We start from the raw sequence: 14,564 nt of genomic DNA, 5'->3' as shown, positions 1-14,564 counted from the left end.
GGAGCACTGGATGTCCTGGATGCTCATGGCACTCATAGTCCCTGGCATCCAGCTCTGCTATGAGGTAGCGGACCTCTGCATCCCCCCATGGAGTTGCCCGTCTCCTGGCCGCCATGTTACCGCCTCTCCTGACAAGCTAGGCCGCAACAACATCATAAAACCCGCCCACGACGAATCAACGTCGTAAACCACGCCCATGACGCATTAACGTCGCCCATAGTCGGGGGCACGCCCTATTAGAGGACGCTACTGCGTGCGCAAAGGAAGCGGCCTGAATTCAAAGTATGTACGTCACACTGGAGACGCTGCTGCGTTCGAAAAATGACGCATTATTAATACAGCGTCTCTGGTCACACAGGAAGACTGGTGTGTTGGTGGTTTTATGTATGGATAAAGATCTATATTTTTAGATAGGTAAGCATACTTGTATGTCTGTGACTATGTATGTGTATATGTAGGTATCTGTATATATGTGTGTATATTTTTATGTATCTGAATATGTATGTGTAGCATGGGGATCGCCCCAGGAAGCATTTCTGACCCCCAGGTCACTGCTGTCAACAACGTGGTCAGAGGTATTAAGCCACATTTATGGGCTCACAATAAAACGTTCAAAAATGAAACTGAAACTGCTTTCCTGTGAAATATGTTAAGGAACTTCCTTTCTAGGGTAAAGACTTGTGTATAAGGTAAAATAACTAACCCCAAAAAAAATACTCCTCCACACCTTGGGCTATGTTCACAAGTAGCATTTTTTATGTGTTTTTGCACTTTTATATTGCTTTCAACCGTGACAAATGCATTCACCGGGAAATGTCATTTTAACATTTTACAACCTTAGCTGGCCATGTGCTGTGACACATGCATACAGTGCTGAAAAGACAATTTTAAATATATATATTTGCGGCTGAACAGTGATCAACACACTCAAACTGTTTTTTTTTTTTAGATACAAATGGCCCAAAAGTGGATAATAAAGAGGTTTGAACCGTGGAACTGCAAAACCACACTTCTGTTTCTCGGGCCTACACCAGATTATTTTCAACAGATATATTTGTGTCTGAAAAATCAGAGACACACTTTTTTTTGGGGGGGGGGGGGGCACCAAAAGGTTCATAAGACGGGTATTTGTACAGTGTGAAGGAGGAGGAAAAAAAAGAGGATTTAGATGAAAAAAAAAAAAGGATTTGTCCTGGCCCCCGAGACCTGGAGCTAAGTCCAGCAATTTCAGAAACACAGGACTGTAATGCAGGGTTTGCTGGTATAACCACTGCGTCTCCTATACAGCCTGCCTGCCTGATATCTGGGATGCATATTAGTCCTGAGAAGGACTGTTTGTTTGATCTGGCAGCCTTTACAGACCCTACACTAACCATTTTGCAGTTTATATCTCTCCCTAAATCAGCAGCGCTGTCCCTACACGTCTGATCCGGAGTGACTGTGTCCAAGATGGCGGTGCACGGTATTAAATACTCGAGGTGACGCGGTGCGGCCAGGCATTCACTGCAATGCCCACAACCAACATGGCTGCGGCATTACAGTGACTGGCTGGCAATCCCTACATGTTCATTGGCTCTGTAAAGAGAACCAAACATGCAGGGCGGAGACCCGAGCTCCTGCCCGAGTAACCCGGAAATGCTCGGTGCTCGCCGAACATCACGAGTAGCGTGATGCTCGGGCAAGTACCGAGCAGTGTCGAGCATGTTTGCGCAACACTAGAGTACACGTATGCATCTGCGGGCCCTTACTACTGAAAGAATGAGAAACAAAGCTTTTGCAAAGTAAAACACATAGTTTATTAGACAAATCAGTACAAATATGAAAGTAGTGTATAAATGTCAGTAGTAGCCCACTATAAGTTCTGATGCTGCCAAGTAACAGCACCAGGACCGTTAAAATATTGGCAGTAGTTGTCTCGGCACGTCTTTGCATCGTGGGTGTTTCTGCCGGGTCCCAATGGTTGAAGGCCTGCAATTGCGGGATCGTTTGCACGCCATTGACCGAGCTGCACTTCCCCATTTGTTAGGCCCACAGAGTCCATGAAGCCAGGCGGACAGTACGCCAAGGCATCGCGCCGGTGAAGGAAGTTGTGAAGCGTGCAACAAGCCAAAACAACTGAGTCTATTGGTTCAAGCTTCATGTTTATAGGCATGTGGAAAACTCTGAAGCGATTGGCCATGATACCGAAGGCATTTTCTACAACCCGACGTGCCCTTGACAAGCGGTAATTGAAAATTCTTCTTTCCTCTGTCAGACTTTTTTGTGGGAACGGTTTGATAAGATTGGGATGAAGCGGGAAGGCCTCATCACCGACAAAAACAAAATTAAGGTTGCCTCTAGTGTCAGAGTTGGGAGGCAAGTGAAGGTCACGGTTGTTCAAACGCTCTCCAAAGAGTGTGTGCTCTAAAACACCACCATCGGAAACCCTTCCGTTCATGCCAACATCTACATTTATAAATTCGTAATTGGTGTTCACAAGGATGATGATGAAATAGCCCTTATAATTAAAGAAATATGATCCGCTGTTTGGTGGTTGAGTGATCCGGACATGTTTCCCGTCCAAAGCCCCACCACAGTTAGGAAACTGCCAAAGCTGCTCAAAATCGGAGGCAATCTTTTTCCATTCCTCCTCCGTGTTGGGAAACTGCATGTAGCTACGTAGACTGTGGAAAATGGCATTACATGTCTCCGGAATTAGAATGCTGAGCAGGGACCTTGAAATGGCTGAAGAAAAATGCAAGTCTTGCAGTGAGCGTCCGGTGGCCAGGAATCGCAGCGTGACTGCCAATCTTTCATCTACTGGGATGGCAGCACGCATCGCTGTATCCTTCCGTTGAATCAGTGGAGTAATTCTTTCCAGTAAATGTATGAAGGATTCTTCTGACATCCGCAGATCGTTGCGGAAATCATGAGGATTCTTCTCCTGAAGCTCTCTTACAAGTTGCATGTGGGACAAATCGGACCTCTTCTGCAGCCACTCTCTGGTCCACATGTGACGCTTTCGTTTGGAACGCCTCTCAAGCATCCGTGCCTCATCTAGACACTTTGCTTCCTCAACCAGCAATGCAGCAAACACAACAGCATGCTGCGCATTGTTCATGATGCTGCAAACTGAAAAATATAAAATGAAAACATGAGAAAAGGTTTTAAAAAAATAAAGCAATAAATGCATTCCATTCCATTAGCGCGCATGCCAGAAAACATGCTGTACGGGTGTGCGAACACGAGACCCCCTAAAATGGCTGCCCATGCAAAAGCATATGTACACAGATAGAAGCCAAGCCCTCCCTCCCTTCATCCAGAGCAATGATAGCTGATAATTAGTAGGTGTCCTATAAATTAAGGAGGCAATGGGAATGCATTTGAGACCCCAAACGATACGTACCGTGCACAGAGATAGGTCAAAAGAACCGTTGAAGAATCGAAGAAGAGTCGCAGTCTGGAAAACTGTACTATGATCTGTAACAAGCACGCGGTCACGAACAATGGACGGAAGCGCTACTATGTCGCCTCATAAGGCTAGGCCGCCACCCAATCAGAACGCAGTAGCGACCACCAATCGGAGCTGAGGGGTGCGGAAAAGGCAACGCAAATGCATGCCTATGTGTCTCAATTCTGAGTCGCTTACTGGGTCGTTGGTAAGGTGTCAAACGCTCCGATGCATGCTACCCAGCGGGATTTCAACGATACAAAAAAGGTCCAGACATTTCCGACACGACCAGCGATTTCACAGCAGGGGCCTGGTCGCTGCTACGTGTCACACTTAACGAGATCGCTACTGAGATCGTTGTTGCGTCACAGAACTTGTGACTCAGCAGCGATCTCGCTAGCAATCTCGTTTAGTGTGACGGTGCCTTTAGTCATAAACTTTATCAGTGACCCGAGACATCTCTTCCCTGAGTGCCTCATTTTCATCTACCAAGGCATTGATCATTCTGGCATATTCTTCCATCTTGTTTTCAATGTGGGAAGTGCGATCCCCAATGGAAGTAATCTCCCCTTTCATCTCCTGCAACATTGCCTGCATATACTCCCTCATGGAGGAGCGAATTGCAGCCAGAAAATCTTGCATATCTGCCCTTGTCATTGGAGCTGTGGGCTTATTATCCCTGCTGCTGTGTCTCAGTCTCTGCTTCCCTTCCCCCCGAGCTTCTAGAGGAGTGTGAATAGGCTGAAGGGGAAGCCGGCGCCATCTTACTCACTGTTCTTGTTGTTTGTCCCCTCTGGAAGAAAGCCTCCAATCTCGCCGGGGATCCTCTTTTCTGGGACCTTGTCATCATGGGCCCTGGGTGTTCCGCCGCCACCGGGTGTTAGGTAAGAGGCTGTAGGACAATGCTGTGTGCTGCTTTGTGCTGGTTTAATCCTGGCTGGCTGGAGCTATGCAATTAAGCTGCTGCCACCTTGTCTTGCAGGCCACACCCACTTGACAAACAATTCTATAAGTATTTACAGTTTCGGCATTAATTTAATGCACAATCAAGATGGACTCCCTTTTGGGTAGAAAATAATACTTTTGTTAAGTTGGTATTAGAGAAGGGAAATCCTAATGGTCGTATGTCTGATATTCACTGAGTCCTTCTTGATAATTATTTAAAAATATTTCCTTCTCCAGCTAGACAAAAATGGATGGAGATATAGGTCCAATTTCTGAGGATCAATGGGGAGAGGTATTAGAACTGGTACCCCAATTATCTTTACATGAGGCTCAGAGATTTCCCCAGATCATATTAATACATAGGAAATATAAGACGCCTAGATTCCTATGTAACATAGGATACCGGACTGAATGTCCAAGATGTAACATGGATGCTGCGGGCCTATTACATCCGCTATGGGAATGCCGGAAGTTAGGTAACTACTGGAAAGGAGTTCTGTCTATTATAAAGAGGGTATATAAAATAGATATTCAACCAGACCCAAAAAATGCCTATTAGGTATATTAGAGGATGATATGGAATTTGACCCAATTTCAATAGGGATTTCACATATTTTATTTCAAGCTAGGAAACATATTGCATCCAAATGGATTAACCCCTCACCTCCAGAAATTAGTGAACTCAAAAGTAGGATAAATAATATTATCAGATTAGAAAAAGGGTATGTAAAAAACAAAACTCAATGAATAAATTTGAGAAAATATGGGGCTTATGGTTGGATAAACCTGGAATGCCATCAAGGGGGTTATTGTTGGAGAGACAATGACTTATGGGGGAAGGGGGGTATTGGCGAGGTCTAATGTTTCATTGTAATGTGTATTGGAATTCCTTAACATGTGGTATGGGTAATATAGCACACCTATATGTGTATAGGATTATAATGTTTATTACAATATTATGGTTATATAAGATTTCAAGAATGTGAAATGTTAATTGTAAGATATATTAACTGCAAGTTATCAGACGGTAATGGGGAAGCTGAAAGGATATATAGGAGAGATGCATATGTGATCCCTATGGTATGTTATTTTATTTTACTATTGTATGAACTGTTTTTTTGTTTTGTAAAAACAAAAAAAAACACTAATGAAAAAAATTTCAAATGTATTGGATTAAAAAGAAAAAGTTTAGGAAAAAGGCTCCTCCTCTGTGTGGATTCTCTGGTGATTAACCAAAGCTGATTTCTGGTTAAAACATTTCCCACATTCTAAACATGAAAAAGGCTTCTCCCCTGTGTGAGTTCTCTGGTGATTAACCAAAGTTGATTTATGATTAAAACATTTCCCACATTCTAAACATGAAAAAGGCTTCTCCCCTGTGTGAGTTCTCTGATGTGTAACAAGAGATGATTTACCTGTAAAACTCTTTCTACATTCTGAACATGAAAAAGGCTTCTCCCCTGTGTGAGTTCTTTGGTGATTAACAAGATTTGATTTCTGGTTAAAACATTTCCCACATTCTGAACAGGAAAAGGGCTTCTCCCCTGTGTGAATTATCTGGTGCTTAACCAAAGCTGATTTAAGGTTAAAACATTTCCCACATTCTGAACATGAAAAAGGCTTCTCCCCTGTGTGAGTTCTCTGATGCCTAGTCAAAACTGATTTTTGGTTAAAACATTTCCCACATTCTGAACATGAAAAAGGCTTCTCGCCTGTGTGAGTTCTCTGGTGACGAAGAAGATCTGATTTCTGGTTACAACATTTCCCACATAATGAACATGAAAAAGGTTTCTCCCCTGTGTGGTTTCTCTGGTGATTAACAAAAACTGATTTCTGGTTAAAATATTTTCCACTTTTGGAATAAAAAAATCTATTCTCCATTGTGTGTATTTTTTGATGTTTAAGAATAGACTTTTTGATGGTAAAACTGTTTCCATTTTCTGAATGTGAAAATGGCTTCTTTTCTTTAGGAGCAGTTTGTTTTTTAATGCTTATTTTGTGACTTTGATTTTCCTGAGTAGTCGGTAATGAATCAGAAGACAGGACCTGTTTCAAATGATCAGATGACAGATCTTTGCTGTGAAGGGATGATGGCATGTCTGGAGTAATGGTATTCACTTCAATTGTATCCTGTGGAATCTCAAGATCATTTGATTTAAAAATCTCCTGTCCATCTGATCTCCTGGTACAGTCATCTGCCAGGAAAAAAAACAATTATTAATTTTGAATAAAATATCCTTGAAATTTATATTTTTTAACATTTCTACTTAAAATGTCTAAACAAACATCCCTGGGCTACATGCTAATCCAGGAAAATGAAGGGATATATGCTCAAGTTTAAAAATCAATTTTATTAGACACAAATCGAAACAATAGAGGATTTTAAATATTCCTCTATTTTTTAGATTTGTGTAATAAAATTGATTTTTAAACTTGAGCATATATCCCTTCATTTCCCTGGATTAGCATGTACCTCAGGGATGTGTGTGTTTAGATTGATTTAGAAGTGGTATGCAATCTTAATATATTTTTCAGTGGGATTCTTGTGTTAATTGTACTTAAAATCTCTGTAGAAATGGGAAGTTATTGACAGAATGACAGTTCACAGTCTAATAGAAAACTTCATAGGATGAACCAGTAGAGCGTGGTGTCCAACTGTTTGTTCATTCTGCCTCAAAAAAAAGGAATAAGAAACCATCAAAAAATGTTATGTAGGCAAAAATTATACCAATGAAAACTTCTACTCATCTCACAAAAAACAAGGCCCCACTCAAGTCAAACAGAAGTTTCCACATTATTAGATTCTCAAAGGCTCTTTAGAATCAACATGGCTTCCATAAACCAATCCAGCAAAATCCGCTCTTTCGAAGTCAAATCCCCCCCTCGCTTCTGCACCTAACAACATTTGGCATCCATGTTTTTGGCAATACTATAGTGAGAAGATCCGACTTAATTTACAGTGTGTGTCTCCTGGAGCACAATCTGGGCACTATGTGTTTGGTAAAAAAATAGCCAATGTGCAATTTTTAATCTCCAACATCCACTGCGTGCTAATTTTCAGAAAGTGCCTATGGAGTCAAAATAATCAAAACTCCTATAGATTAATTCACTGAGGGTGATAATTTCCAAAATGGAGTCACTTTATGGGGATTTCTACTGCTCTGGTTTTCTGACATTTTGTTATATTAGGGCTTCTGCAAATGGTGTGTCCCATCTCCTCTGGGATCTGCTCCTGCGATGTCTGCTTCTGTCACCAGGAGCCGCCTTATTCATCCTGTAGGTGGCACTGGTGATGGAGGAGACGTCAGAACCAGAAGCTCTGGGCGACGCTCTGTCCAGCCACTAAGATTAGGGTGCCTGTGACCTCTAGTACCATTCTGTCTGGCAGTATGGGTCTGTGTGCTGTCCAGCTGGAGTAATCTGCTCCCTACTTCAACCAATTGGAAAGCACCGCACCCTACTAAAGCTGGAAGCATATTGCTGGAAGCTGCCAGATACAGCCTTGTTCTCCTCTGGTTCAGTCCTCTGTGCTCGGCTCCCGGCTTGTGTATTTGTTTTCTGCTGTGATCCCGGCCCGTTTACAGACTACTCTTGTGTCTTTTGATTTTGTATTTTCTCTGCCCTCCTGGTTCTGACCCGGCTACCTGACTATTCTTCCTGCAATCTCACTCCACAGAACAGCAGGTAACACCGTGGCCCAAGCCTAGGGGTCTCTGTGTAAGTCCAGATCCATGTAGTGGGGTTAAATAAGTGATGAGCAAGACAATCCCTGGGATCTAGAAAACAGAGTAGATAGCGCCAAGGCTGTTCGTGGTAGCCATCTTTTGAGCTTCCAGGTGATCATGAATAGTGCCCCCAATACATTGTGTCTGCAAACTATTCCAGCAAGATCTGCATTCAAATAGTTAAATGTCGCTCCTCCCCTTCTTAACCTGCCATGTGCCCAGACAGTAGGATACAACCGTATATAGGGTATTGTCGGATTCAAGAGAAGTTGGAAAATAATTTGTAAGGTACATTTGTTTCCCATTATCATTTGTGAAGAATTCCAAAGTTATCACCAAATAAAGTGACACGTTAGATTAGAAAAATGGGACCTGATTAACAACACAAAACTGGCTGCGGGAAGGGCTTAAATCAGAATATTTTGGGCACCAACTACTGTAGTCAAAAACTGACTATAGACAATAACACATCTACTGAAATGATCAAACTCAGCAGTCTTCATCAGTAATAAATGAGTAACTAGTGGTGAAACCTCTCTGGGGTAATTGGAGTATGGGGCTCGGTGGCTCTTGGCAATCTAAACTATCATGAGGGACAATATTTTCTGTCAGATGAGTGCCAAGAAGAAATATTAGACGTTCAAATGGAACTTTTTATAATAGTGCAGAGATGAGGGGTCTTAAATTTAGATCTCGGACATTTTGAAAAAGCAATGGAGATCTTTTTTCAAAGACTACCAGGGTGTTAGAGTCTCACATAAGTGAGACAGGCCGATCCCACCACAACCTGTAAAAAAAAAATATTTTTTTTTATTCTATGTTAGATCCCCAACAACAACGTATGTTTGGGGAGAGACCTCCAACACTAAACTGGAGTTTAGAGAAAGTATTAGCGCCCCCATTTCAGGAGAGATTGAGCAGTAATCTGAATTCCTTAGGATGAAAACATAATGGAATTTATGACGTGGAGTGAATCCATGAAACCAGGGCTGGAGCCAACACATCTCCTGCAGGCGTGAATAAATGTATATTACAGCCATCAGCCCCGCACAGCTTAGAGATATATCATGGCACAGGAGTAATGTTTTCTGTGTAGTTTATCACAATCCTGTTTGAAGTTAGATTTAAAATAAAGTTGAGATAAAAGGAAACTCTGTTGTTATTGCATCATTACCCTCCGCTTTCTCTTACAGGTCCATCATAATATTTTTCTTCAAGTGATTTTCTCACTTGTCAGCACTTTCTACGTACGCTGTCATTTGGCTTTATAGTTTACAGATCTGGGCAGGTAACGGTCAGCGTCTCCTAATCCCAGGGGGTGGGTGGATCCTCCAGGTTGTAAGTTCTACAGAAAAGGGCTTTCACAATTCACAAAGTCATTTGAACATTTTCAGATGGTGGCGAATGTTATGCTCTAGCGGCAAAATGCTGATCACACGATTGTGATACGGCCGGACTACACCACCGATAAAGCAGCCACAGCCGGTGACTGAGAAGAATCTGTGACTTCTCTGCATTTAGTGGTCACTACTCACCTGGGTAGTCATATGTAGGAATCTCCTCTTTACACCGCTCATCACCCCTCACATATGTCTCTGTAGTATTAATATGGGTCAGATCTTCACCCTGAAACAAATATTGTAAAAGTCACAGACAGATGGAGAAGTCCCATCTATGATCAGCTCTAATCTTGCCATCTCCACCGTTCTCATTACACAAGTATAAAACACATAATACTGGTGGATAAAACGAGACTGAACACAAGACCTTCACAGCCGTCTACACATCATAGGGGAGATCTCATGACACCTTCCCTCCATCTACCTGATGATCCTGAGGAACATTGGGATCTTCTGGTTTACAGTCCTGTGGAAGAAGAGGACGGGGACATCTCTCTGGTGTTGTCCTCTTACTGGATAGATCTGGAGGAAACACATACAAGGACTGAATTCATTTTTTACATACAGATAATTATAGGCCGTGTGTATTTAGTCCTGTCTATTACCTGATGATGTGTGGGGCTGGGGAACCTCCATCATGACGTCCTTGTACAGATCTTTGTGTCCTTCTAAATACTCCCACTCCTCCATGGAGAAATAGACAGCGACATCCTGACACCTTATAGGAACCTGACACATACAATGATACCGTCATCCCCAAATCCCTTAATAGTGTACTGTATAATGTCCCAGCATTCCCAGCAGTGTCACCTCTCCAGTCAGCAGCTCAAACATCTTGTAGGTGAGTTCTAGGATCTTCTGGTCATTGATGTCCTCATGTATGAAGGGGTGAGGTGGAGGCCCCGTGATTGGGCTCAGGGGTCTTCTCCATTCCTCAGACATAGGGTCCTGACAGCGCTCACTAGAGGTCTTCTTCACTACTGTGTAATCCTGATAATGGAGAAACACCTTAATAAATCTCAGTACAGACATTTCCAGAGTCCTCACCTCTCCAGTTCTGTCCACCTGTTATTCCCATAGATAAGAATGATGTAATGTGACATCATCAGAATCTCTCACCTCTCCAGTAAGCCGGAAGAGGATCTCTAGGGTGAGGTGTAATATCCTCTCCGCCATCTTGTGTCTGTCCATATCCATCCTTGATGGGTAAAATCAGGAAAATTCTCTTCTATAAAAGATCTGAGAGGATCCGAAATTGTAGAGAATGAGAAGAAGATGAGCCTATGTAACATCATAAATACCCTGTGTAATAATACAATTACTGGAGATAATAAGGGGAAACATATGAGGAGATTTATTATTTTACAGTATTTAGTTTTCTTATTTACATCTAGTAATAAAACCTATATATTTTAGGCCACAGACAACAAGCAGTTTCTTCCTTGGAGTCTGTAGCTGAATACGTTTCTCACAGACTCATCTTCCATAAAGCTAATTCTCGTCTCATTTACCGACACTGGAATCGGCATTAGCAATACTGCAGGAGATATTCATTACACGTGACATGAGAAATAACTACTTCATGAGGAGGACGACATCTTCATCTTCTACTACGGCTCTACAAACATATTTGGCCAGAGTCCGTCACTGACTACATCACCACCGGTCGTCTATATGAATGTTTCCCATCTTTCCTAGTCTGTAATCTTCTATCTCGTTAGATCTCATGTCTCATTCACACATAGAAGTTTGAGGCATTTAGAAAACCTTTTTTGTTTTCACAAACACCTCGGACAGAAATGATTTGATACTAAAGTCTCCATGTATAGTGTTTTATGGAGTTTATTTCTGGCCTTAGGCTTTCCTATATTGCAAGAAAAACACCAGAAAAAAAACAGATATTAAAATGTTTCAAAAGAAAATTGGTATCAACAATTCTTGTAAAAAGAAAAAATCATGCAAAAAGACATTTTCTTATTTTTTAATACGTTAAACATTTAAGAAAAACAAAAAACCTCTTTTGGGCACCAGAACATAGATGTACACTGCAGGGATGGCACAAGTGCGGCGGAAACACAAACCCTGGCAGTTTAACCACTTGCTGCTGACAAAAACAAACATGGCATCTAAGAAGGTTTGGTAGAGTTTTGCTGAAAGTCTCTTCTCCCCCAAGGTCTTGATAATATGGGGACGTCTAGTTACAACGATACCATGGTAGTTTAACCACTTGCTACTGTCAAAAGCAAACATGGCATCTAATAAGGTTTGACAGAGTTGGGCTAAATGCCCCTCCTTCCCCAAGTACTCGATTGTTTGGGGCTACTTAGTTACTATAATACTTAAATGCCTAATAATGGTGTCTGGGCCTGCAATGTACAAAAGTCTATTAGGTCGGGCCTTTTACAAGGTCAAACCTGGCCTAAACAAGTTAGATAACAGAGTGTCTGACAAAATGTTCTCTTGAGAAAAAGTTAGTGTGAGAGAAGTTCCATGGGAAGAGAAAGAAAGAAAGAATGTATGTTATGCAAGGAGTGATAATAACATGATTTTAAAGGAAGCAGACAAAATGGAGTTGCTCTAGCAAGAGTATGAATATGTCCTTTACACTTTTAACGCCCCCATACACATTAGACTAAAGTTGCATGAAAGCACTGATTTCGGGGGTTTGGTCGACTATATAATGTATTTGGGGGCCTCCGGATAGATGATGCCAGGGCAGAGAAGGATCTGGCATCCTGAATTTTAGAGGCTAATCCGTTTGTTCTTCCTGTAGATAATCTTCCACTAGAGGAGTCTGGAGGTGACTCTCTCATACAGATCACAGGAAAGCTGGAATATTTGTATGTATGGGGGAGTCGGGAGAGATAGCCGTCTGCCAAATGACCGTTCAGCCAACACTTATCTCATGTGTACGGGGCCGTTAGTATTACACTGACAGGCAGTGATAATACACGGCACTACAGTAGTACAGTGCATTATCTGAGCAATCAGAGGCTTGTATGTTGTATGATCGCACTAATGGGAGTTGTTTAAAAAAAGTTTTAAAAAAAAGTTTAACATGAAAAAAAATAGATCAGTTTTAGCAACAAGAAAAATCGGTCACTATACAGACTCACTGCACAATATTGGTTGAGTCACGTCCATAACAACTTTACTATACTCTGTTATCCTATAGACATCCTATACACAGTGGAGTAGACTGAAATCACAGATCCCAATATAAAACATAAATATAACCATATATACATAACCCGGACCAGATGGTATGGAGATGAATGAGGGAGGCCAAAGTCCAAAAATAACTTTACTTTACAAGAACTTGATATACATCAGATAGCAGGCACAACACTTCATGGATGCTTCTTCTGTATTATGCAGAGTCAAGAAGCCGTTACACGTGTCGGTACTTAACTTTTGTTACAAGCTACAAGAGTCCAGAAAATCATTATAAGTAGGCCAAACATCCCCTGTGGGGACTATACGGGTAACCTCAGCTCCCAGTTGATTTGGGAGTACCGTTTATAAGGCTGTGTGCCCACGTAGCGTTTTTCAAGCGTTTTTGATGCGGAATTTCCGCAGCGGAAACGCTTGTAAAACGCTTGGTAACCCGCACCCCATGGTCCCCAATGGGATTCCGCAAGTTCTATGCACATGCTGCGGATTTTTCCGCAGCGTTTATGCTGCGTTCAAAAATCCGCAGCATGTCATTTAATTTTGCGTTTCCGCAAGCAGAATTGCCTTTGTCCAATGCATAAAAAACGCAAGGCAATTCCGCATGTGGAAAACGCATGATAAACGCGCGAAAAATGCGCGATAAACAAGTGCGGAATTCCGCATGCGTTTTTCCGGGAGAGGACTTGCAGAAATGAAGCAGAAATTTTCTGCTTCATAAATGCAACGTGGGCACATAGCCTCAGAGATATACAGTACAGACCAAAAGTTTGGACACACCTTCTCATTTAAAGATTTTTCTGTATTTTCATGACTATGAAAATTGTACGTTCACACTGAAGGCATCAAAACTATGAATTAACACATGTGGAATTATATACTTAACACAAAAGTGTGAAACAACTAAAAATATGTCTTATATTCTCGGTTCTTCAAAGTAGCCACCTTTTGCTTTGATGACTGCTTTGCACACTCTTGGCATTCTCTTCATGAGCTTCAAGAGGTAGTCAGCGGAAATGGTCTTCCAATAATCGTGAAGGAGTTTCCAGAGATGCTTAGCACTTGTTGGCCCTTTTGCCTTCACTCTGCAGTCCAGCCCACCCCAAACCATCTCAATTGGGTTTAGGTCTGGTGACTGTGGAGGCCAGGTCATCTGGCGTAGCACCCCATCACTCTTCTTCTTGGTCAAATAGCCCTTACACAGCCTGGAGGTGTGTTTGGGGTCATTGTCCTGTTGAAAAATAAATGATGGTCCAACTAAACGCAAATCGAATGGAATAGCATCCCGCTGCAAGATGCTGTGGTAGCCATGCTGGTTCAGTATGCCTTCAATTTTGAATAAATCCCCAACAGTGTCACCAGCAAAGCGCCCCCACACCATCACACCTCCTTCTCCATGCTTCCCGGTGGGAACCAGGCATGTAGAGTCCATCCGTTCACCTTTTCTGCGTCGCACAAAGACATGGTGGTTGGAACCAAAGATCTCAAATTTGGACTCATCAGACCAAAGCACAGATTTCCACTGGTCTAATGTCCATTCCTTGTGTTCTTTAGCCCAAACAAGTCTCTTCTGCTTGTTGCCTGTCCTTAGCAGTGGTTTCCTAGCAGCTATTTTAGCATGAAGGCCTGCTGCACAAAGTCTCCTCTTAACAGTTGTTGTAGAGATGTGTCTGCTGCTAGAACTCTGTGTGGCATTGACCTGGTTTCTAATCTAAGCTGCTGTTAACCTGCGATTTCTGAGGCTGGTCACTCGGATAAATTTATCCTCAGAAGCAGAGGTGATTCTTGGTCTTCCTTTCCTGGGGCGGCCCTCATGTGAGCCAGTTTCTTTGTAGCACTTGATGTTTTTTGCAACTGCACTTGGGGACACTTTCAAAGTTTTCCAAATTTTTC

The 14,564-nt window shown here is 42.2% G+C and overlaps 1 protein-coding gene across 2 annotated transcripts in view; it reads right to left on the bottom strand.

The window, feature by feature from the left end:
• Positions 1-5,545: 5,545 nt before the first annotated feature.
• LOC141223166 (uncharacterized) overlaps positions 5,546-14,564 on the bottom strand; it is a 34,436-nt gene continuing 25,417 nt past the window's right edge. For both annotated transcript variants that reach the window (XM_073666790.1, XM_073666791.1), the window contains exons 2-7: positions 10,620-10,739; positions 10,311-10,490; positions 10,106-10,229; positions 9,925-10,022; positions 9,636-9,726; positions 5,546-6,570 (exon numbers count right to left, since the gene is read on the bottom strand). In XM_073666790.1, the coding sequence (XP_073522891.1) occupies positions 5,564-6,570; positions 9,636-9,726; positions 9,925-10,022; positions 10,106-10,229; positions 10,311-10,490; positions 10,620-10,697 (1,578 nt within the window). In that variant the 5' untranslated portion in view covers positions 10,698-10,739 and the 3' untranslated portion in view covers positions 5,546-5,563. The remainder of the gene's footprint in view (positions 6,571-9,635; positions 9,727-9,924; positions 10,023-10,105; positions 10,230-10,310; positions 10,491-10,619; positions 10,740-14,564) is intronic.

The sequence above is a fragment of the Phyllobates terribilis genome, unplaced genomic scaffold (assembly GCF_046119375.1).
Source record: "Phyllobates terribilis strain yellow unplaced genomic scaffold, ASM4611937v1 Scaffold_374__1_contigs__length_1864666, whole genome shotgun sequence".
Taxonomy (NCBI): Eukaryota; Metazoa; Chordata; class Amphibia; order Anura; family Dendrobatidae; genus Phyllobates; species Phyllobates terribilis.
Note: the sequence above shows the minus strand (reverse complement) of the source record. Positions and strands in the feature narration are given on the sequence as shown.